At 46.7% G+C, this 24291-nt stretch overlaps 1 protein-coding gene across 2 annotated transcripts in view; it reads right to left on the reverse strand.

The window, feature by feature from the left end:
• The window catches only part of itga5 (integrin, alpha 5 (fibronectin receptor, alpha polypeptide)), a 102708-nt gene that overhangs the window by 52267 nt on the left and 26150 nt on the right, over positions 1–24291 (reverse strand). For both annotated transcript variants that reach the window (XR_009509004.1, XM_059956171.1), the window contains exon 2: positions 17823–17953. Coding sequence is in view for 1 of the 2 variants with exons in the window: in XM_059956171.1 (XP_059812154.1) it covers positions 17823–17953 (131 nt within the window). In the remaining variant the exon portion in view is untranslated. The remainder of the gene's footprint in view (positions 1–17822; positions 17954–24291) is intronic.

Consider the following 24291-nt stretch of genomic DNA (forward strand, 5'->3'; position numbering starts at 1 on the left):
TGGAGGAAAGATGACAAGGGAATTGGGTTAGGCTGGGTCACGCAGTAATTCCCTCTGGCCAGTGACAGAAGGCACTGGGCCCACAGTCAGTTCCCATCCAATGAGTTGTTGGGACTGGAAGGTTCCCCAGAAAGTCCATCATCAGTCCAGAATAGGTCCCACTCAACATTAGCGTTGCAACATAAGCCAACATTTAACATGCCATTTTCTTCTTTAATTTGGACAACAGTTATTTAAGCCATGAAAATAACAACCAGAAATTTGCTCAGGGAAGCAACTCAACTTAAGTATGCATTTTGGTTGAAAAATTTTGTAACTCACTCCTCCCCAGTCACTGCTGTGACCACCTGCAAATTTGTAATTCACCAGAAGCTCAGAGAAAGTAAATGAGGTTTACAGTGGTTGTTGAGCAAACGATTTTTTAAAATTTCACAACTATGATAGCAAGCAATTTGGTCAGTGGTTAAGCATGGAGCAGTGGTGTACTGTCAAGAGTTCATATATCTATACACTATGCCATTGAAATTGTTAGGATTGAATCCTTTGCAACACAAGATCTAGTGTAGAATGACAATTTTCAAGTATTTCTAAAGCTAAGTAATAACCATAGCTGAAGGAGTCAAAATAAATTGGCCCAAGATATTAGAGTAGAGATATTATCCAAGTTAAACGGAGCAGTGCAAGGTGTAGGAATTAGATTGCCTAAAAATACAAGGATTAAAATACATCCAGCACTGGTCGGTGCAAACTGGGTCTCACACTCTTCACAACTGATGCTCACTTTAGGTTTTTCAATCAGTTTGAGACTTTTAATCAGAACTCACACCACCAGGTGCAAGAACAGTTACTACCCCTCAACCATCAGGCTCACAAACAGAAGGGGATAACTATACTTATTTACCCCATCATCGAAATGTTCCTACAACCAATGTTCTCACTTTAAGGACTCTTTATCTCATGATTTCATTATTTATTTCTGTTTGCATTTGCACAGTTTGTTGTCTTCTGCACTCTTGTTGATCTTTCATTGATCCTGGTTTACAAATTTATACAGTATGCTCACAGGAAAATAATCCCAGGTTGTATGTGGTGACATATATGTACTTTGATAATAAAATTTGCTTTGAACCTTGTACTTTGAATTTTGAAATCCCCAAAGTAATCCAGGCAGATGCTCCATCTTCAGAATCTGCCTAGCTCTCAGCTTGGTGTTGAACATCGCTTGGAGCTCATCTGAAGAGCTGTGGGGCTCAGTGATGTTCAACCTGCTATCAACACCCCCAGAACAGATTAGCTGGGTCAGAATCACACTGCTCTTTGTTGGAACTTTCTGCACACAACTTGGCTGTTACAACAGTGCCCACATTTCACAATGCTTCAATGCCTTTAGAATATCTGCGGGATTCCTGATGTCAGCTCGTTTATGAAAGCAAACCTGTTCTCTATACAAAATGTATACTCCCGCTTTCAGAAACTGTCCTATAAACACGGAGTTCTGACCGAGTTCCTCTCCATTTACGATGATCATGGGATGTTTGGTTTGATTTCTCTGAGAACCACTAGGATTTCTGTCTCCATTGATATTTACACCAAAAGTAAATGTCTCCTATTTTCCTGAGAAACACACTGTCCATAGAACACCAGCTGCTCCCGACTGACCTCACTGATAAGTTCTCACAAGCAAATCATTAGCCAGCAATTACTAACAACCTGCAGCCATTTAAATATCGCCGTGATCACTGGCACACAAGACCATTAGTTCAGGAGACATAGGAGCAGAATTAGGCCATTCAGCCCATCGAGTCTGCTCCTCCATTCAATCATGTCTGATTTATTTTCCCTCTCAACCCCATTCTCCTGCCTTCTCCCCATAACCTTTGACACCCTGACTAATCAAGAACCGATCAACCTCCACTTTAAATATACCCAACGACTTGGTCTCCACAGTCATCTGTGACAATGAATTCCACAGATTTACCACCTCTGGCTAAAGAAATTTTTCCTCATTTCTGTTCTAAAGGGATGCCCTTGTATTCTGAGTCTGTGCCCTCTAGTCCTGGACTCTCCCACTATCAGAAACACCCTCTCCACATCCACTCCATCTAGGTCTTTCTTACAAAATGCTTGTTATCATGGCTCAGGGCACATATTTGTTGCACTTTTAGAAAAGGCTGATTCAGTTGCAAATGGAGTGTTGTGTATGGCACAAGAATGCAATGGAGAGGGTGAGGAGATTCACCAGGCGTTGTGTGGGACAGAGTGCTTCAGTTAGGGGTCTGGTCTTCCTGCAGTGGAGGAAGTCAACAGGGGATATGATAAACATTTTTAGAATTATAAATGGCACAGACACTCCAAAGTTGAGCCCACTGATCAACCACAGCTCCAGAAGTGTGGACTCACTTTCTGACTGAATCCAAGGCCACACTCAGTCAGTGTGGAACTGGATGGCTCAGCAATGCAGGACAGCCTTTCCTCAATATGGTTTATACCACCTTAAACATAACCAAACCACCAGGTCAGCTCTGAACCAGAGACTCCCGTTCATGGAATAAGTCAGCATGGAAACTGGTCAATGCTGACCAAGATCCCCTCTAAGCCAGCACCATTTCACTGCATTCCTGAGGCTTAATGGCTGAAGACTTTAGAAACATAGAAAAACTACAGCACAATACAGGTCCTTTGGTCCACACCGCTGTGCTGAAAATTACCCAGGGTTACCCATAGCCTCTATTTTTCTAAGCTCCATGTACCTATCCAGGAGTCCTTTAAAAGACCCTATCACATCTGCCTCCACCACCATCGCTGGCAGCCCATTCCACACACTCACTACTCTCTGCGTAAAAAAACTTACCCCTGACGTCTCCTCTGTACCCACTGCCAAGCACCTTAAAACTGTGCCCTTTCATGTTAGCTATTTCAGCCCCGGGAAAAAGCCTCTGACTATCCACACAATCAATGCCTCTCATCATCTTATGCACCTCTATCAGGTCACCTCTCATCCTCCGTCGCTCCAAGGAGAAAAGGCCAAGTTCACTCAACGTATTCTCATAAGGCATGCTCCCCAATCCAAGCAACATCCTTGTAAATCTCCTCTGCACCCTTTCTATGGTTTCCACATCCTTCCTGTAGTGAGGCGACCAGAACTGAGCACAGTACTCCAAGTGGGGTCTAACCAGGGTCCTATATAGCTGTAACATTACCTCTCAGCTCCTAAATTCAATTCCACAGTTGATGAAGGCCAGTGCACCGTATGCCTTCTAAACCACACTGTCAACCTGCGCAGCAGCTTTGAGAGTTCAATGGACTGGGACCCCAAGATCCCTCTGATCCCCCACACTGTCAAGAGTCTTACCATTAATACTATATTCTGCCATCATATTTGACCTACCAAAAGGAACCACCTCACACTTATCTGGATTGAACTCCATCTGCCACTTCTCAGCCCACTTTTGCATCCTATCAATGTCCCGCTGTAACCTCTGACAGCCCTCCACACTATCCACAACACCCTCAACCTTTGTGTCATCAGCAAACTTACTAACCCATCCCTCCACTTCCTCATCCGGGTCATTTATAAAAATCATGAAAAGAAGGGGTCCCAGAACAGATCCCTGAGGCACTCCACTGGTGACTGACCTCCATGCAGAATATGATCCGTCTACAATCACTCTTTGCCTTCTGTGGACAAGCCAGTTCTGGATCCACAAAGCAATGTCCCCTTGGATCCCATGCCTCCTTACTTTCTCAATAAGCCTTGCACTGGGTATCTTATCAAATGCCTTGCTGAAATCCATATATGCTACATCTACTGCTCTTCCTTCATCAATATGTTTAGTCCCACATCCTCAAAAAATTCAATCAGGCTTGTAAGGCACGACCTGTCTTTGACAAAGTCATGCTGACTATTCCTAATCATATTATCCCTCTCCAAATGTTCATAAATCCTGCCTCTCAGTATCTTTTCTGTCAACTTACCAAGCACTAAATTAAGACTCACAGGTCTATAATTTCCTGGGCTACACCTACTCCCTTTCTTGAATAAGGGAACAGTATCTGCAACCCTCCAATCCTCCAGAACCTCTCCCATCCCCATTGATGATGCAAAGATCATTACAAGAGGCTCAGCAAACTCTTCCCTCGCCTCCCACAGTAGCCTGGGGTACATCTTGTCTGATCCCAGAGACTTATCCAACTTGATGCTTTCCAAACACTCCAGCACATCCTCTTCCTTAATATCTACATGTTCAAGCTTTTCAGTCACCTGCAAGTCATCCCTACAATCACCAAGGTCCTTTTCCATAGTGAATACTGAAGCAAAGTATTCATTAAGTACCTCTGCTATCTCCTCCAGTTCCATACACACTTTTCCACTGTCACACCTGATTGGTCCTATTCTCTCACGTCTTATCCTCTTGCTCTTCACATACTTGTAGAATGCCTTGGGGTTTTCCTTAATCCTGTCTGCCAAGGCCTTCTCATGGCCCCTTCTGGCTCTCCTAATTTCATTCTTAAGCTCCTTCCTGCTAGCCTTATAATTTCCTAGATCTCTATCATTACTGAGTTTTTTTTAAACCTTTCATAAGCTTTTCTTTTCTTCTTGAGTAGATTTTCAACAGCCTTTTTACACCATGGTTCCTTTACCCTCCCATCCTTTCCTTGTCTCATTGGAACGTACCTACTCAGAACTCCACGCAAATATCCCCTGAACATTTGCCACAATTCTTCCGTACATTTCCCTAACATCTGTTCCCAATTTATGTTCCAAGTTCCTGCCTGATAGCTTCATATTTCCCCTCACTCCAATTAAATGCTTTCCTAACTTGCCTGATCCTATCCCTCTCCAATGCTATGGTAAAGGAGATAGAATTATGATCACTATCTTCAAAATGCTTTCCCACTGAGATACCTGACATTTGACCAGGTTCATTTCCCAATACCAGATCAAGTACAGCCTCTCCTCTTGTAGGCTTATCTACATATTGTGTCAGGAAACCTTCCTGAACACACCTAACACACTCCACCCCATCTAAACCTCTTGCTGTAGGGAGATGCCAATCAATATTTGGGAATATGTGGTGGTTCCAGTTTCAACGTAGACTTTTTATGATTGTCACTGCAGGCACCAGAATACTGGGAACAGGACCAGCAAACAAGCTGCTGGAGGAACCAGCAGGTTGAGCAGCATCTATGGAGAGAAGGGAATTATCTACGTTTTTAAGATTTAATCTACGTTTTAAGATTTCTTAGCACAAGAAAATAAGAGCCCGGAGGTGGCCACTCAACCCCTCAAGCCTGCCCTACCATTCAGTGTGACCATGACTCCTCTTCATGACCCTCAGTTCCTTGATCTTTAAAATATTTCCCAATCTCCACCTTAATTTTATCCAATGATCCAGCCTCCAGCGCCCACAAAATTCCAGAGATTCACCACCCTCTGACTGAAGGAATTTTTACATACCTCGTGTGAAATGGCCGGCCACCCCTTATCCTGCACAATACTCCAGGTGCAGCCTCACCAACACCCTGTCCAACTGGAACCTCTTCACAAGAGCATGAACAGCAGTCCAAAGCTCATGCACGGCCCCAAACACAACCTGCGGCAAGTCGAATTACATTTCTCATACTTCTCTCTGTGACAGTGTGTCCACCCAACAGGAACACTGGGACCAGCGGTCTCCCTTCTCAAACCATGGGGCAAAACTGGAGGGGATGAAACAGGGAAATTGGAGTCGTAAGAGGTAGAAATAGAGAGAAGGAAGAATAGACTGAGACCATAGTAAGGAATGGATTTGGTCTTTGAGAACATTCCCCAACTGTAGGACTGACTCTGTGTCTAAATAGAACATGGAACTTTACAGCACAGTACGGACCATTCAGTCCAAGAGATGTGCAGACCATTTAACCTACTCCAAGATCAATGTAGTAATCTATCTAAAAAATCAATCCATCTATCACCTTGGCTGAACAGAGGAGCACTTTTAGGAATAGACTAAGACAACTGCGCTGCTCCAAAGAGCGTTGTATGAGGTCATTCTCACCTTCGGCCATTAGGCTCTATAATGAGTCAACCTGTAGCCAGGGAAGTGGTCACCCCCTCCTGTTAGACTGTTATTAATTTCTGTTTACTGAAGCTCTGTTTAAACTCTGTTTACCACACCCTGCTATTGCACACTTCGGCCCATTTATACCACCATCACTGCTTATCTGGACAGTGTCAACGTGCACCCACTACTGTATAATATTATGGGAATTCTTGCACTACCATCTTATCAGTTTGAACTTGGAAATCTTGTAATCTTTGACTCATAAGTCTTGTACATTTTATTTTTAAGGTACTTTTTTTTATTCTTTATATATTTGTGCACTTGTAATGCTGCAGTGACACTGTAATTTCCTTTGGGATTAATGAAGTATCAATCTATCTATCTAAGGAAGAAGGTCCCTTACTATAGAATTACCGGCCTGGAAGCTTGGAGTGGGAGTCATTCCTGACAATAATAATCACAAGAGATTCTGCAGATGCTGGAAATCTTAAGCAACACAGACGAAATACTGGAGGAACTCAGCAGGTCAGGCAGCATCTAAGGAAGAGAATAAACAGTCGATGTTTCAGGCCGAGACTCTTCATCAGAACAATAATCATGGTGTGCGCTGTGAATGCATGATTACTGGGCCTTCAGGCTCTGGGCTGACAAAGGCAGCTTTGGCTCCAAATTCTGAATCTCAGAGACAGACTGTCATAGTCCAAGCAGATTCACCCACGCCCAGATGAGGGAGCTGCCCCATCGTGCAGGGCTGGTTAATCTGATGTAAGACACAGGTGGGCAGAAAGTTGAGCCAACGTTCACTGCTCAGCCAGAAACCCAAAGGCCAGATTTACAGGGCTATGTTTGCAATCGTTGTAAACAAGATGAAGCATTCTGACCTCAGGGGGCACAAGGCCCCTGCACAAATGTTCAGCTTTCTTTTTGCTTCTTTCTACATTAATTCCCAATGTTTGGAGCACTAACACTGTTTACTTTTTCTCTGCCAGCTGTTTCCCAGCCTCATGCCTCTCTGCATGTGACACTTGGGCCAGAACGGGCACCGTCTGAATCAGGCAGCCTGGTGCCAAACTGCCTTGTGCCCTGCCGCGTGCCAAGGCTGGCCAGTGAGCTGTGACATTCACCGCCCTCCTCTATCTCCACCTTCAATCTTCATCCATCAGCAGCCCCATTGATCTTCCTCTGCGGCCTAGTGAAATCCAAACCAAGCGTCTGCCTTACATTGCCAACAGAACCTCCATTCTTTCCTGGGAAAGGGAAATGTTTTTCTTTTCCATCATCTGTGTTGAATCATCCCTCCCCTCCACACGGCCACTGAACTTGCTTTGTTCCCCATTCTCACCCCCTCCCACCCAAGTGTCACACATGGTGAGGGTGCAGAACACACGATCTGACACCACTCGGCTGCTTTTGAAGCAAAGGTCAGGTGTCAGCGACTACGTGGAGGAACGCAGTCACTGTTTTCATTCAGAGAAGGAAACAAACAGAACAAGAACAATTAAAGCACAGAATAGACAGCAGCCAGGCCAGGATCCTCGCTTTCCTGTCTACCCAACGGCTGACAGGGAGGAGGATGACATCACCTCCTCTCCCCAGTCCAACTGACAATGTGCGTCGGAAACAGGATCAAAGATCAGCAGAAGGCCCAGAGTCAAAATAAGCACCAACTTCCCCCCGCACAGCCCCCTTCTGGTGCCATGACGATGCTTGAGAGGCAACTGCAGGCAAGCTCCCACCCTCGCGTTCCCTGTGCAATAAACGAGTGGTCACCACCTTCGTGAGATATCTTTGAAATCACGCAGTTGCTCTCATGAGAAGCCAAGGAAGCTGAATCGCCCACCCTCAGCCGGGCTGATAAATCACAAGTAAGACGTCCACGTTTCATGGTTTGATATCGCTGCCACACCAGTGGCCTGCCTGTGTAAGGGTACTCATGATTCCAGAGGCATCTTTTGGGCATATTCCAAACAAAAAGTCCTCTGTTCTGGAACATTCTATTACACGTGGCATTAAAGTGTTGTACAATGCAGTGGAATATTTCACCTTTCTGGGCATATAATGCCTACAAAAATATGTAATGTAAAAAAATCCACCACACGGTCCAAGTTTACCCTCAGGATGATCAACAGGTCTGGGCTCAGGAAGTAAAGAAATCATCAAATTCCAACGAATTTATTCCAAACGTATTTAATCCAAGATGGAGAGTTAATCCAAACCAGGCCAGACTGAAAGGGTCAAGGTGTCAGAAAGGGCAGGGTGTCGGGGCCCAAGGTGAGGGATCACTGCTCCACGACGTTTACCTTGAACTATGGGACTCTACTGCAGACTTTAGTTCAGAAACACTCTTTGTTGCTGTTACTGTTTGCATGTTGTGTTTTTTCCCCGTTACACATTGGGTCTTTTCATGGGTTATTCTTTTATTTTCTTATAGACATGAAGTTTTTATTCTCTGTACATTGGGTGTTAGATTGTCTTTCTTTCATATATATAAGGCTTGTTTTTGGGTTTCTTTGTTTTGTGGCTGCCTGTAAGCAGATGAATCTCAAGGTCGTATAATTTATACATACTTTGATAATAAATATACTTCCAACTTTGAATAAGATGGTGCTGAGCTGTGACCTCCATTAAATCAGATGTCAGATTCAATTATATTTTAATTGTTTTTTTTAGGTTCTTAAGGATGGTTTTGGAGACAGAAGGGAGTTAGGTGTCAGGTTAGGATTTAGGGGAGAAGTGGGGGAATTAGAGTTCAGACTGGAATCAAAGTCTCTGCTCCATGTTTGAAGGCCAGTGAAATAGACGTGGAACACCTGTGATTGGATGTCAAATTTGCAGAAAGTGGACGACGGGCCAGCAGGTCGTTGGTGGGTTCCAGAGTCAGAGTTCCAATGACCACATCCCCCCAGGTTTGCCAATCTGTGAGACCAGAGTTCAAGGCCTAATGTTCGGGGTCCTGTCATCGCAAGTCTGAGGATCAATGCCAAGGATTGAAGACCAAGGGTTGAATCCGAAGTCCAAAAGTTGAGGCCCATTGGCCAGAGCAAGGTCTGCAAATCTGCTGTGGAAGTCAAAGCCCAACATCTGCAAGTCCGAGTTCGCTGGAGGTCTGTTCTGCAGTTAAAGGACTCTGTATGTGAGTGGGAGAGTGTTTTGCTGCTATTGTTTTGTTGCTTGCTGCGTTCTGTGTTGCTCTGCCGAGCATTGTGGGTATGCTCTGTTGGCACCAGAATGTGTGGAGGTACTTGCGGGCTGCCCCCAGCACACACTCAGGTGTGTTGCTTGTTAACACAAATGATGCAGTTCACTGTATGTTTCCGGCTCTGTCAAGACATCTCCTCCATTTGAATCAGGCACACTGCACCTCGGAGAGCACAAAGCCAGTGTCTACCGGCTCAGCCACACACTGAAGATAGAAGGTACCAAGCCTGAGAGCAGATGTGTCCAGGGGCCTGTGAGGGCCTGCCCTTGGCCCCTCCTTTACCTCACTTACACGGTGACTCATCAAAAAGCACAATGCTGGTTTCCACATCAACCCCCACTCACATCGTCTCGCCTGACATCCAGGATGGATGAGCTGATGTTTCCTGCTGTGACCACCCTCATGAACTCAGTCTGCTGCCCCATCACCACTTTGACCGTCTGCTGGTAACTGCCTGAGGCGGAAACACACCCTTCTACTGCCAGATTCCATCTGTACCCACACCCCACCTCCCCCCGGTACCGGGACCCAACCCACCCAGTCTCAGCTCTTTAGCTGCAGAAACCTCCCCTGCCTGTCTCTGGTACTGCGGGATCTGACAGCTCCCGCCAGTTCTCCCAGTATGACCCTTCATGTGTGCTTTCATCCCAGGGGGCTGCTTCCACAGATATGACCCATCCCAGTCTTCCAGCCTCACACCCCTTCCCTACACACACACACACCCCACCCCCCCCTCCCCCCCATGTGTCCGTCCACTACCCGGCCAATCCTGTCTGCACCTTTCTCATCCTTTGCAGTTCCTTATGAGCTCTCCCTTAGCGCAAGCTTCATTTCAACAGGCTAAATATCTGCTTGTGGCTTGGTGTTAAAATTTCTGTTTCCGTCATGTAGAAGTGAGGGCTCCTGATTTGGGTGTGGTGTGCGGAGGATGGCCGAGCTGTACCGGTGGGCAGTGCAGTGACGCTACACAGACAACCCATTCCCTGAGATCCAGCTGGAATCTGCCGGAGAACGAAAACTTGGCTGAGTGGTGTAATAACAACAACCTCTCACTCAATGTCAATTAGACCAAGGAGCTGACTGTAGACTTCAGGAGAGGGAAACCAGAGGTCCATGAGCCAGTCCTCGTCGGAGGATCAGAGGTGGAGAGGGGAAGGGGACTTTAAATTCCTGGGTGTCACCATCTCAGAGGATCTGTCCTGGGCCCATATATAAATATTATTGTGAAGAAAGCACAACAACACCTCTACTTCCTCGTGAGTCTGCAGAGGTTCAGCATGTCATCGAAAGGCTTGGCAAAAGTCTATAGATGTGTGGTGGAGAGTGTGCTGACTGGCTGCATTACGGCCCGGTGTGGGAACACCAATGCCTTTGAGCAGAAAGTCCTACAGAAGGTAGTGGTCTCGGCCCAGTGTATCACGGGTAAAGCTCTCCCAACCATTGAGCACAGCTACTTGAAACGATGCTATAGGAAAGCAGCATCCAGCATCAAAGATCCTCACCACCCGGGCCATGCTCTTTTCTCACTACTGCCATCAGGTAGAAGGTACAGGTGACTCAGGACTCACACCACCGGGTTCAAGAACAGTTACTACCCCTCAACCATCAGGCTCTTGAACAAAAGGGGATAGCTGCACTCATTTAAACACTCTTTTATCTTGTTATTTCATGCTCGTTATTTATTGTTTATTTACTTCTGCATTTACATTTTATTTACAGTTTATAGTTCCTGATGTTTACAGTTTCTGTTCTATAGATTTGCTAAGTATGCCCGCAGAAAAAGAATCTCAGGGTTGTATGTGGTCACATGTATGTACTCTGATGATAAATTTGACTTTGAATCCACTGGGTTATTCAACCAGGGACTGCAATTGTGCCAGACGTGGGGTAACAGGGAATGGTGAAGTGTCTGGGTGGAGGGGGGGAGGGGCAGGCGTAGTCGGATCTGGGAAGGAGCAGAAAGGTTCCTAGATGAGGTGGCGGGGTGGGTGGGGGGACAATTTGAGAGTCACAAAGAATGACTATTGCCCTTCCCGGCCAACAGGGGAACTGGAGAACTTCCCCTGACCAGCCATTGGCCAGCTATCCCCATATCAAGAGCAAGAGGCTAGTGAAGGAGAGGGTAGGACAACTCAATCATAAAGGAGGGGACATGTACTTGGGCATGAGAATGTGGACAAGGTTATAAATGAGTAAGACAGTGAGAGCAGCTAATTTGCTAGAGCGTTTTGAATCACAGAGCCAAACAGCACAGAAACAGGACCTTCAGCCCAGCACACCAATGTTGACTGTGTTGTCCATGTTTGGCCCATGGGCCTCTAAACTTCTCCAATGCATGTATTTACCGAAATGGTTTTTAAATGTTGCTGATGTGCCCACCTCAACCACTGGCAGCTCAGTCCAAATATGCCCACTCTTCGTGTAAAGCAGCTGCCCTCGTGAACCTTTTATATCTCCCACCTCTGATCTTCAACCTGCACTCTCTTGCTCCCCAGGAGAAAGACTGTGTGTTTCCACCCTGTCTGTGCCCCTTGTGACCTTATGTACCTCTACCAGTTCTCTCCGCAATCTCCTACGTTCTAGGAAAGATGTAAATTCCTGGTCTACACAGTCAGTCCTTGTAACTCAGACCCCCAGGTTGAGGCAACATCCTGGTAAACCTTTTCTGCAATCTTTTTAGTTGAGTGACATCTTTCCTATGACAGGGCGACTCAAACTGTACACAATTCTCCACGTGTGGCCTCACTTATAACTGCAACACAACTTCCCAACTCCAGGCCTTACCCTGGTCTGCTCTCCCAAAGTGCAAAACCTCTCGTTCACCTGGATTGAGAGCCATTTGTCAATCCCCAGCCCTCTACCCAGCTGATCAAGGTTCTCCTGTAATTGTTCATAATCTCCTACACTGTTTACAACACCACCGATTTACTATCACTACAAGCTTACTAACCATGTTGTGTACATTCCTATCCAATGTGTTTCTAAACACAGTATTTACAAACAAAGGTCCCAGCACCGACCCCTGTGGGCCACCACTAGACAGAGGCCTCCAGTCCGAGAAGCGACCACCACCGATCACCCTCTGCTTCCCTCCACTGAGACCATTATGAATCCAATCTGATATCTGCCCTTGGATCCCATGTGATCTAATCTCCCAGACTAGTCTGCCCTAAGGGACCTTGTCAAAGGCCTTGCTAAAGCCCATATAGACAACATCCAAGCCCTACCCTCATCTACTCTCTTGGTTACCTCCTCAAAGAACTCCAAGAGTTTTATCAGACACGACTTCCCATGCACAAAGCCGTGCTGACTGTCCAAAATCAGACCTGGACTCTCCAAGTATCCTGGCCCTCAGAAACCCCTCCAACAATGTATCCACCACTGATGTCAGACTCATGGCCTGCAGTTCCTTGGCTTGATTTTGATACCCTTTTTAAACCATGGTATCACATTAGTCACTCTCCAGTCCTCTGGAACCTCACCTGTAGCCAGAGATGAAGCAGGAATCTATCCAAGTGTCTCCACAAATTTTTCCTTAGCTTCCCATGAGGTTGGAGAATGCACCAGGACAGGCCCCGGGGATTTACCAATCTTAATACACTTCAAAGCCTCCAATACCTCTCCACCCTGCTAATTCGTGTGTGGTCCAAGACATCACCACTCCTTTCTACCATTTCTTTAACTTATTGTTTTCTCCACAGTGAAAACTGAGGAGAAATATTCATTAAAAATCTCAGCCATTTCCTTTGGTTCCACACACAGACAGCCATGCTGATCTTTGAGTGGACCTATTCTCTCCCAGGCCACCCTCTTATTCTTAACGTACTAATAGAATGCTTGAGATTTTGATACCCCCAGAGCCTGATGGGATATACCCCAGATTATTGAGAGGCAAGAGATGAGATTGCTGGGGCCTTGACCATTGTCTTCATGTCCTCTCCAGCCACAGGCAAAATCCTAGAGGACTGACGAGTACTAATGTTGTTTCATTGTTCAAGAGAACAAGGGAAAATCCTGGAAACTATAGACCGGTGAGTCTCACATCACTGGTAGAGAAGCCATAGGGAGAAAATTTGTGAGCATTTGGAAAACCATGGCATCGCTTTCCACCTTCTCGTCCTTCACATGAGGGCACAGACAACAATCATAACCCATCCCTGAAACAGGGCTGCTGGACTGACGCAAGAGGCTGGACCTTCAGCTCCAGTGAACACAACCCAGCTTCTCCTACAGCCAATCCCTTCCACTTCATACCCAGCACAGCAAAAAAATTAGCATCAGGGCAGCCAAGTGCCTGCGAGGAAGGAGGCTCGCATCACCTCTGTGGCTAGGCCAAGCTTTGCTGTCAACTGTGGACCTTTCTGAACACTCAAATGACGACTCCTTGCAACTTCATCCCAGACATGAACATTTTCTCTTCAATGTGATTCTTAGAGCTCCAGTTAAATTCCTCATACATAACAAAAATCATTTGGTCGAGCAATGGGAGGCAAAGCTTTTCTTGCTGCACAACTACTGTGTGAAAGTGTCTTGGCTCGCATCCACATATTTTCCTGAGTTAGCACAAAGACCCACTACAAGAGAATTCCCATTTGGTTTTCATATCACTCTACCACATGTTGCAATAATTTATTTTTTCAGAGGCAAAAAGAACCTGCCTGCAGGGAATTAAAACATGCAGTGGTTTGTCAGCAAAGCGTGTAGACCAAACACAAGCTCTGAGCCTGTTTCTGATGTTTTTTTTTGAAAAAGTGAACATAGCAATTCACTTCTTCACCACAGCTCATCTCCTAGCAACAAGACCAGCCCCTTAACCCCTCACCCATCCAACTGGAGCTTGGATTCTGTCACATACTAAGTAGTCATTTAATACAGTTTGCCACCAGCACTATGTTCTGCTGGCAGGGAAAAAACACTCAAGAGTTTTAATTAAAAATTACTGGGTCGAGCTTCAGTGAAAGAAAAGCAGAACCAGATGCTGGGCACCTGAAATAAATCAGAACACTCAGCGGGCCAGGCTGCGTCTGTGGAGGGAGAAACTGGTCGGAAACCTCCCAGCAGTCTTTGTGAGTGCTTCAGAGATGACTGGCCACTCGCAGAGACTACAGCCACAGAAGCAAAAGGAACATTGTGAAGGGGGTGGGGGTGGTGTGGAACCTCAGCCACAAGAAGTTCTGAAACAGAAATCAAGCATGCCTGTGTTGGGGAGGGGTATCTGCCATACATCAGTGGGGAGAGAAACAGAGCTTGTTTCTGAGGTTCAAGACGCCTCCTCAGACCTGAAACATTACATGACTTTAAGCACGAGATTCTGCAGGTGCTGGAAATCCAGAGTAACACACAATAAAAACTGGAGGAACTCAGCATGCATGGAATTGAAGAAACAGTCGACGTTTTGGCCCGAGACCCTTCATCAGGGCTGGAAAAGAAGGGGGAAGACACCAGGATAAAAAGGTGGAGGGGGGAGGGGAAGGAGGATGAGCTGGAAGGTGGTAGGTGAAGCCAGGCGGGTGGGAAAGGTAAAGGGCTGGAGAGGAAGGAATCTGATAGGAGAGAAGAGTGAACCATGGGAGAAAGGAAGGAGGGGTGATAGGCAGGTGAGGTAAAGAGGTAAGAGGCCAGAGTGGGAGATAGAAGAAGAGGGAAGCAGGAGGGAAAAAAATTACTGGAAGGAGAAATGAATGTTCACACTATCAGTTTGCAGGCTACTGAGACAGAATATAAGGTGTTGGTCTTCCAACCCGAGTGTCCTCATCATCGGAATGGAAATGCGGATGGGAATTAAAATGCTTGGCCACCGGGAACTTCTACTTCTGCCAGCTGGAGCAGAGCTGCTCGACAAAGCGATCCCCAAACTTACACTGGCTCTCGCCAACGCAGAGGAGACCGCATCAGGGGCACCAGATTCGCAGGTGAAGTGTTGCCCTTGAAGAACTGGTTGGGGCCCTGAATAGAGGTGAGGAAGGAGGTGAATGGGCAGAGGTAGCATTTCTGTCACTTGTAAGGATAAGTGTCAGGAGGGAGATTAGTGGGGAGGGACAAATGGACAGGGGAATCATTGAGGGAGCGATCCTCCTGGAATGCAGATAATGGGGGGGAGGGGGAAGCAGGGTAAGGATGTGTATGGTAATAAGATTCCATTGAAGATGGCAGAAGTTGCAGAGGCTCATGGGGCGTAGGTGAGGACAAGAGGAACTCTTAAGTTAAGGTGGCAGGAAGATGTGGTGACTACGGATGTGTGGGAAAATGGAGGAAGTACAGGTGAGGGCAGCAGAAATCTCATTCGTTGAAGGAGGAGGACACCTCTGATGAGAATCTAGTCCTCATTCCCCTCCCTTCACCTTTTTATTCTGGCATTCCCCCCCCCCAAAAAAAAACCCACTTCCTTTCACGTGTGTGTATTGTCTGTTTTTATTTCAGCTTTCGGTCCCTCCAGGGTTAAAACCAGCATACTATTCCCACTTGGCCTGACATACATGTAACTCCAGTCCCATATCCTTGAGTTGAACCTCAGATAAAACCATAAAACAGAATTAATCCCCCTCAACCCCATTCTCCTGCTTTCTCTGTAACCTTTGACACCCTGACTAATCAAGAACCTATCAACCTCAGCTTTAAATACACTCAATGACTTTGCCTTCACAGCCATCTGCGGCAATTAATTCCACAGATTCACCACCCTCAAAGAAATTCCTCCTGGAGGTCAGGCAGCATCCTTGGGAAGGAATAAGAAGTTGAAGTTTTGGGCTGAGACGCTGACAGGAGAGAAGAGTGGACCATTCAAGAAAGGGAAGGAGGAGGGACACCAGAAGGAGGTGATAGAAGGAGAAGAGAGGTGAGGGAACTCAGGATGGAGAGTGGAATAAGAGAGAAGGGGGAGGCGGGAGAAGTTACTAGAAGTTACAGAAATCGATGTTCACGCCATCAGGTTGGGGCTTCTCAGACAGGGAACCTGAGAGCGAAGTCACCTTGGCAGTGGAGGCCATGGACTGGCATGTTGGAATGGAAATGGGGATTGGAATTAAAATGGTTCACCACCAGGAAGTCCTGCTTGTTGCGAATGGAGCAAAGGTGCTCGACAAAGCGGTCCCCCCCAATTGACGTCGGGTCACACGGATATGGAGGAGGCAGCATCTGGAACACCGGATACAGTGGATGACCCCAACAGATCTGCAGGTGAGATGTTGCCTCACCTAGAAGTTTGGGGCCCTGAGTGGAGGTGAGGCAGGAGGTGAATGAGCAGGGATGGCACTTCTGCTTGCACGGATAAGTGCTAGGAGGGAGATTAGTGGGAAGGAACAAATGGACAAGGGAATCATGGGGGAGAGACCCCTGCCCCGCAGAATACAGAGAATTGTGGGGGTGGGGGAGAGGTAAAAATTTGTTTGGTGGTCAGATCTTGTTGAAGATGCCAGAATTTGCGGAGAATGATGTGATGGATACGGAAGCTCATGGGATGATGGGTAAGGACAAGATGAACTTTACCCCTGTTAAGGCAATGGGAAGATGGGCGAGGGTGGGGTGACTGTGAAATGGAGAAGTGGGTGAGGGCAGCATCAATGGTAGAGGAAAGGAAACCCCGCTCTTTGAAGGAGGAGGACATCTCTAATGTTCAGGAATAGAAAGCCTGATCCTGAGAACAAGTGCAGTGGAGACTGAGGAACTGAGAAAAGGAAATAACATTTTTACAAGTGACAGGGTGGGAATAGTTGCAAATGGCTATGAGTCAGTAGATCTATGACAGATATCAGTATACAGTCTGTCAGTATACAGATGTAAATAGATCAAGAAAGGAGACAGAGGCGTCAGAGAGTGAACCTGAAGACAGAGATTGGTTTCAGTGAGATCCCCCTACCCCTCATTCTTCTAAACTCCAGAGCCATCAATCATTCTTCGTATGTTAATTGTTCTTGTGAACCTCCACTGGACCTTCGCCAATGCCAACCCACAACTGTTCACAATGTTCCAAATGCAGTTCTGACTAGTGCCTTATAAAACCTCAGCATTACGTCCTTGCTTTTATAGCCTAGTCCTCTCAAAATGAATGCTAACATTGCATTTGCCTGCCTTAACACCAACTAACTTGCAAGTTAACATTTAGGGAATCCTGTTCTAGTTTGCCCAAGTCCCTTTGCACCTCCAATTTCTGAATTTTCTCTCTGTTTATAAAATAGTCAATACCTTTATTCCTTCTACCAAAGACTCTTCTGATCTGTCCAAGTCCTTCTGTAGACTCCCTGCTTCATCAACACCATCTGCCTGTCTACTGATTTTTGTATCATCCGCAAACGTGGCCACAAAGTTATTAATTTTGTACAAACCCATCAATTCCGCAACCAATGGAGTAGTCATTGCCAACCGCGAAGGATAAGCATTGGAGCCTGGATACCCACCAGAAAATAACAGTCAACAGACTCTTGGAATCAAAGAATCAATGAACTCTCCAGCATTCAGGAATTTCAGCAGACACTTCCTGCCACTTGTAGCCTCCAAGCCAACCATTATTTTCCCATTTATTTAAGAGCAAGAGACTGAGCAAAAGGGCTTAGGTACAGAGTACTGAGTTCAACAAACTCTACCTGTTAGATCAAAAGGAATCTGCTGGCAGTCTGTGTCGTTCAGGCCCCAGGAGCACGAGTAGACTGCCCCACTTTCCGTAATGTTTGGCTGGCTGGTATTGGCTTTGGGAGCTCCAATCAGAACAACTGGCCTGAAATACAAACATGGAGAATGTTAGGAACAAGGCTGCTGATGGCAGCCCTGTTGTCGGTGCTGGCTGAAGATTTGGCTCCAGTTGACCAAATGAGCAGTAAACAAACAGAGAAACCCAAAGCTCACACTCAGCACAACGCTCTCAGAACAGAGCGTTTCCGCAGCTCGAGTCCGATGGAGCGCTTCCATCACCGCGGCAAGAAGCAAGACACAGAACACAAGGAAATAGCCACTCGGCCCCTCAAGCTTACCCCACCACTCAACATGATGATGGCTGACCTGCCCCAGCCTTTATCTTGTCTCCTGTGCCAGTTCCCCATCATTACCGTTCTTTCCAAGGTGATCTTCCTCTTTAAATGCTCCCAGGGATCTGGTCAGCACACCGCTCCAGGTTAGAGCATTCCAGGGATTCACCACCCTCCCATGTGCCTCAGTTTTAAGTGATCGCCCTCACAAAGAGTGGAGTCCTCAGCAATAGCTCAACAGCTTCACATCTCCCCTGTCATGTTCCCTTAGGGTCTTATATGTCTCGACAAGATTACCCCTCATTTTTCTAATCCTCAAATAACATAGATTTAATTTCTTCAGCTGTTGTTGGCTAGACAACCATCTTTTCTCAGGAATTAGCCAGGTAAATTCCTTTTGGACTGGCTCCAATGCCAGTACATCCTTTCTTAAATGAAGAGACCACAAGTGTGCACAGTACTCCGAGTGTGGTCCCACCGATACTCTGTACTTAGAGTCATAGAGTTATACAACATGGACACATCAGGCCCTTCAGCCCAACTGGTCCATGCCAACCAAGGTGCCTTCCTGAGCTAGTGCGATTCCCATTTGCCTCCGTTTAGCCCATTTCTCTCTAAACTGCATGGACGGGCTGGACTGAAGGGTATAGCTTCATGACTCTATCCTTTCCTATCCATGTACCCGTCCAAATGTCTTTCTTAATATTGCAATGGTCCCCCCCTCTGCCATTTCCTCTGGTGTCTCCTTCCAACACTCTCTGTGTGAAATGCTTGACCCTTGAGTCCATTTTAAATCTTTCCCCTCTCACCTTAAACCATGTCCTCTAGTTTTAGATTCCCTACTCTGGTTGGAAGGCTGTGACCATTGGCTCATGATTTTATAAACTTCTACAACTTCTCTCAGTCTCTTCATTCCAGGTAAAACAGTCTCATACTGTCCAGCCTCTCCTTATAACTCAAGTCCTCCAGTCCTTGTGAAACTTCTCTGTACCCTTTCTAATTTAATTTAATTCTTCCAATAGCTGGGTGACCAGAAATGCACACAATGCTCCAAGTGGGATCTCACCAATACACAACAGAGATCCTGCCTTTTGTGACTCATGCATTGGGATATCTAGGTCCAACTTATTTGCATTCTCTTCATTTAAATAATAAATCACCTTTAGATTCCTCTTGCCAACGTGCATGATCTTACACTTCCCACAAAAAGCTCCATTACCAAGTTTCCACCCAATCACCCAACCGATCTATATTCTGTTCTGGAGCCCAAATATCCCCAACACAACATCCTTTCCACTTTTTTGTTGTGCCGTCAGAAAACTTAGATACACTCTGCCCACTTTTCTGCAAATCAGTAATACAAGTCAGAGAATATTGTGAGCCAAGAACTGATCCCTGAGGTCTTCCACTGGTTCCATCCTTCCAGCCTGTAAAAGTCCAAAACTGTACGAGGGGCAGAGCACGTTCAGTGAAGGAAAGAAATGCGGAAGGTATTAATTGTTCTAGAAAATGCTGGAAACACTCAGTAGGCCAGACAACGCCTGTAGGGAGAGAAAAACAGGTAATGTTTCAAGTCTTTAACCCTTTGTTGGAATTGAAACATTAAATCTGTTCCTTCCTCATGGATACTGTCTGATCTACTGAGACTTTCCTGCATTCTGTTCTTATTTCAGATTTCCTGCAATTGCAGTTTTTGAAATGCAAACATGAGGAAATCTGCAGATGCTGGAAATTCAAGCAACACACACAACATGCTGGTGGAATGCAGCCAGCCAGAAGCGCTGTCGACATTTCGGGCCGAGACCCTTTGTCCCTATAGATGCTGCCTGACCTGCTGTGTTCCAATTGCAGTTTTTTTGCTTAAGCACGAGCCTACCCCAGGTAGTTAAAGGATCAATGAAGGATTAACTTTATCTGCCAAATACATTTAACATGAATTAGGAATTTGCTGCGGTGTGTTGGTGTGACGAGCACCCAAAAGTGACAGCATTCAACAATTATACAGATTAAAGAATGATTGAAGTACGGATATGGAATAAATGTGCATAGATACATAAATACCAGCATGTAGTTACAATATAAACAGCATTGTAAACAGTAGTCTGCAGTGCAGTGGAGTGACTGAGGTAATGGAGGGGGAGGTGGAGGCTAACTAGAATGGAGAATCAGATTAGTTGCCTGGGGGAAGAAACTTCTAAAATGGTGTGAAGTTTATGTTTTAATAGCCCTATTGCACTTTCCAGAGGAGAGCTTTTGGAGGAGGCAGTATACAGTTGAGCTGTTCGCTGCCTCACTGAGAAGATGGCAGCTGCCCATGTTTGCCAGTGTGAGGGTATCTAGACATATAGCACACGCTTCTCCTCTGCAGAGCAAGCCTCCTGAACCCATGGTGGGCAAGATACGACAGCCAGCCAAGCCTCAAACACAGCAGAATGTGCTGCAGTGGCAAGCGGAAGAACCAAGTGTGAGCAACCCGGCCCAGAGATCCCATGAAGCAAAATGTCTGTCCTGCACAGTAACTGAGGTATTAAGACTACAAGGCAAAGAAAGAGATGATATGGCAAATTAGCAATGCTCAGTCCTCTCTCTCAGCTACCCCACTGAACCAATTCCCAATGAAATAAGGTCACTCCCCAGGCTTCCTGCAATTGGAAAGTCTCAAGAATCAAGCCTAATAGTCCCCGAGATAAGAGGCTTGTTAGGACCTACAGTCATCTCCTGGCCCAAATGCTCTCGGCAAGAGAGAGGAATATGGCTCAGAAACCACGGCGCTCACAGTCCTTACCTTCCGACTGGATCAGAAATTGACTGCAGAAGACTTAAAATCCACAAACTCGTTGAATTATTTTTATTGTAGTTTGAACTTCCTCATTTTTACCCCTATTTTTATATAATCATTTATATATATCTCTAGTCAGTTATGAGCAGACCACAACTACTTTTTCATCTCTTCCTTCCTTTGTTTCTCTTGACACTTCTTTGCTTTTGTAACACTGAATAACACGGCTGTAAGCAACAAGTCTTGACTTCCGAAGAACCTTTGGATTGCAAAAGCACCCGGTTCCAACACGGTTGAAGGCAGTAGCATGGACACTGAGGTTGGCACTGGGACTATGGTAACATCGCTGCTGCACCCCAGTCCAACTTCCTGTCACTGCAGTCTCCCATTGCTGACATCATCCACGTAACCTTCTTTGTCTTCACGTTAAGTATCACAAACGGGGGGGGAGGAGATGCTGGTGATCCTCTTGGTGGTGTTAACTATCTATAAAGTTTTGCAGTCCTTCTATACTACACAATGCTGCAGTCAGACTCCACGGTGCTCCTGTAGAAAGTTGAGAGAATGGGGGCAGAGAGCTTTGCACGCCTCAATGTCCTCAAAAAGTAGACGCTGCTGTGTCTTCTTGACTAGTGAGAAGGTATATTGGGTTCAATCTTCCAGTCAAGGTGGAGCCAAGCTGCAACGTCTGTCGAGATCAAGGCTCAGCCAGTTGTTTCACAGGCTAGTAGAGATGTTTTTGGGGACAGTATGGGGAGATAGGAGTCATGGTAGAGTTTAGGTACAGCATTGAGGGTCAGAGGCCAGAGCTGGTATTCAGAGTCGACGTTGGAGTACTTTGTAGCTTCAGAATCCCAGAGGGTGGGTGGGTCGGTGGGACAGAAACTAACGATCCAAGTTGGTGATTCCAGAGTCAGAGGTTTGTACACGTGGGAGTCATGAGGCATGGTGACCACCCACCACCACCGGTCACCATGCGAGTCCCAAAGTCAAGACCAAAGGTTAAACCTGTGGTCGATGAGTCCTGAGCTCGAAGCCCAGAGCAAAAGTCCTGTGATCGGCGATTCCTGGGGTTGCAAGTCCAGAGGACAAAGCTAAAGGTCAAAGTCACTGACTGGAGAGTCTGCAGGTAGAAGCCCGAAGGTCGAAGCTCCTGGATCGGCGAGTCCAGAGGTCAGAGGTCTGATGTCTGCAAGTCTGGGAGTCCAAGGCCAAGGATCGGAGTGGGAGGGAGTGTGAGTAGGAGGGGCTTGTTTTGCTTTTGTTGTTGTGTTTTGTTGCTGCTTGCGTTGTCCTGTTGAGCATTGTGGGTATGATGCTAAGTTGGTGCAGGAATGTGTGGTGGCACTTGCAGGCTACCCTCGGCAGATCCTTAGGGGTGCTGGTTCTTAACTCAGAACAATGCTTTTCATTGTGTGCTTTGATGTACTATCTATTGACAAGGACCAAAATCCATCATGTCTTCTAACTGTGGGCAAACTACCAATGTCTACAATGACCCCCTCCTCCCCGGCAGCACTTCCATTGAGAAAACCCTGCATGTTTTGCTCCTCCCCCACTATATGAAAGTCATCCAGCACAGAAACAGGCCCTTCAACCCATCCACTCACGTTATCCCCCCTCATTCCCATCAGCTCCCCCAGGTGTCTACCACTCACCCACACACAAGGCTATTTTCAATGGCCTATCAACCCACCCTTTGTTTTTTTGGAAGAAACTGGGAAAAACCCACATGATCAAAGCGCTCAAGGTCAGCACTGAACCCAGGTCTCAACCCAATCTACTGTGCCACACAGATAGTCTCCCTATAATTATCATATTGAAGTGCTTTGTAATTTAGCCAGCCAGGGCATCCTTTATGTGGATCCCTGGGTCTGCTTCCTCCGCCCTACCCCCACATTACTCGTTTCCCTCCCTGCCACACTCCATTATTAAAGACCCTAACCACCCAGAGCATGTCCTTTTCCCGTTGCTAACATCAGGGAGGAGGAACAGCAGCCTGAAAACACACACACAACGTCTTAGAAACAGCTTCTTCCCCTCTGCCATCAGATTTCTGAATGGACACGGAACCCATGAACACTACCTCAACTACTTTGCTCTCTTTTGACCTGCTTATTTAAATTTTTTGTTCTAATTTATAGTATACTTTTTGCCTTGCACTGTACCGCTGCCGGGAAACAACATAAACTTGATTCTGACTCTGATCCAAACTCCGGGACTGAAGAGGAAGGTGGGTGGGTGTTTATTGGCCTGACACCGATCACAGGATAAGCTCCAGGCTTGCGGAGCACATGGCCGCAGATCCGTGCAGACCCAGTGGACTCACTTCCATGCCAGCTCCCTCAACCCAGCACGAGCAGCACCCATCGACAAGCACTGACGTCAGAAAACTTGGGACAGGAGGACTGAAGTGGACTCGGTGATCGTACACAGGATGCGAGGTGGAAGGGTTCAGCAAGGAAAGCTCTGAGATCCAGGCTTCCCTTAGGAAATGCCTGGCAACTAACCTCACTGCACAAGCCCAAGGCCAAGCTGGGCCGTCTGTGGGACTGCCTGCGGACAGATCAGCACCTGGAAGCCTTCGGACAGAATGTTGTCAGGGCTGGCAGGACCCAGAGCAGATTGTCTGCAGAATGATCATATCACAAGCACAGGCATAACAAGACTCAATTAGAGTTGAATTAGCAGCAACTAAAGCTGCTGGCACAGACCGTGGGTTCTGTGATTGCTCAGTGTCTCTGTCGGGCACTGTGCTGGAGAAACCTTTGATCTGGAGCGTTTCTCCTCCACCTTCAGCCACAAACTCTCCCTGTCTGTGCCCCCTCTTGCTGCCCTGTTACTGTCAATGTCACCGTTAACCCTTTCACATGTGTCCTGTCCCACAGCAGCTGCTACGCATCCCAGCCCCGTCACCTCTCCTGCCCGGCCAGGACCGGGGAAGCTCAGTCCGTGTTTGGGACGCGGAGCCGGCGTAGACGTAAACATCCACAGTAATTGAGGCAGAACCACAGACAGCCCACTCTCCCGAGTACCGTGATTAGGGCTGTAGTTTCCTGAACTTCCAGGGGAACAAAATCGGCCCTAATTTCCTGCCCCAAGCCGCTCAGTGTGGCCATGGGAGTCTCCTGGGCCGTCGCTGGGTCTCTGGAGTTGGATAAACATCACAACCCACACCCTGCCCCTCGGCTGTTGGCTGCCACCCATTTGCTGTGTGGACCCCTCACAGCAGCACCACCAGTCATCTCAGGAGATTCCCAGGGGAACGAGGAGACGAGTTGTAGGGTGTTTGTCTGTCAGGTGAGCAGGGAA

Source organism: Hypanus sabinus, chromosome X1 (assembly GCF_030144855.1).
Source record: "Hypanus sabinus isolate sHypSab1 chromosome X1, sHypSab1.hap1, whole genome shotgun sequence".
Taxonomy (NCBI): domain Eukaryota; kingdom Metazoa; phylum Chordata; class Chondrichthyes; order Myliobatiformes; family Dasyatidae; genus Hypanus; species Hypanus sabinus.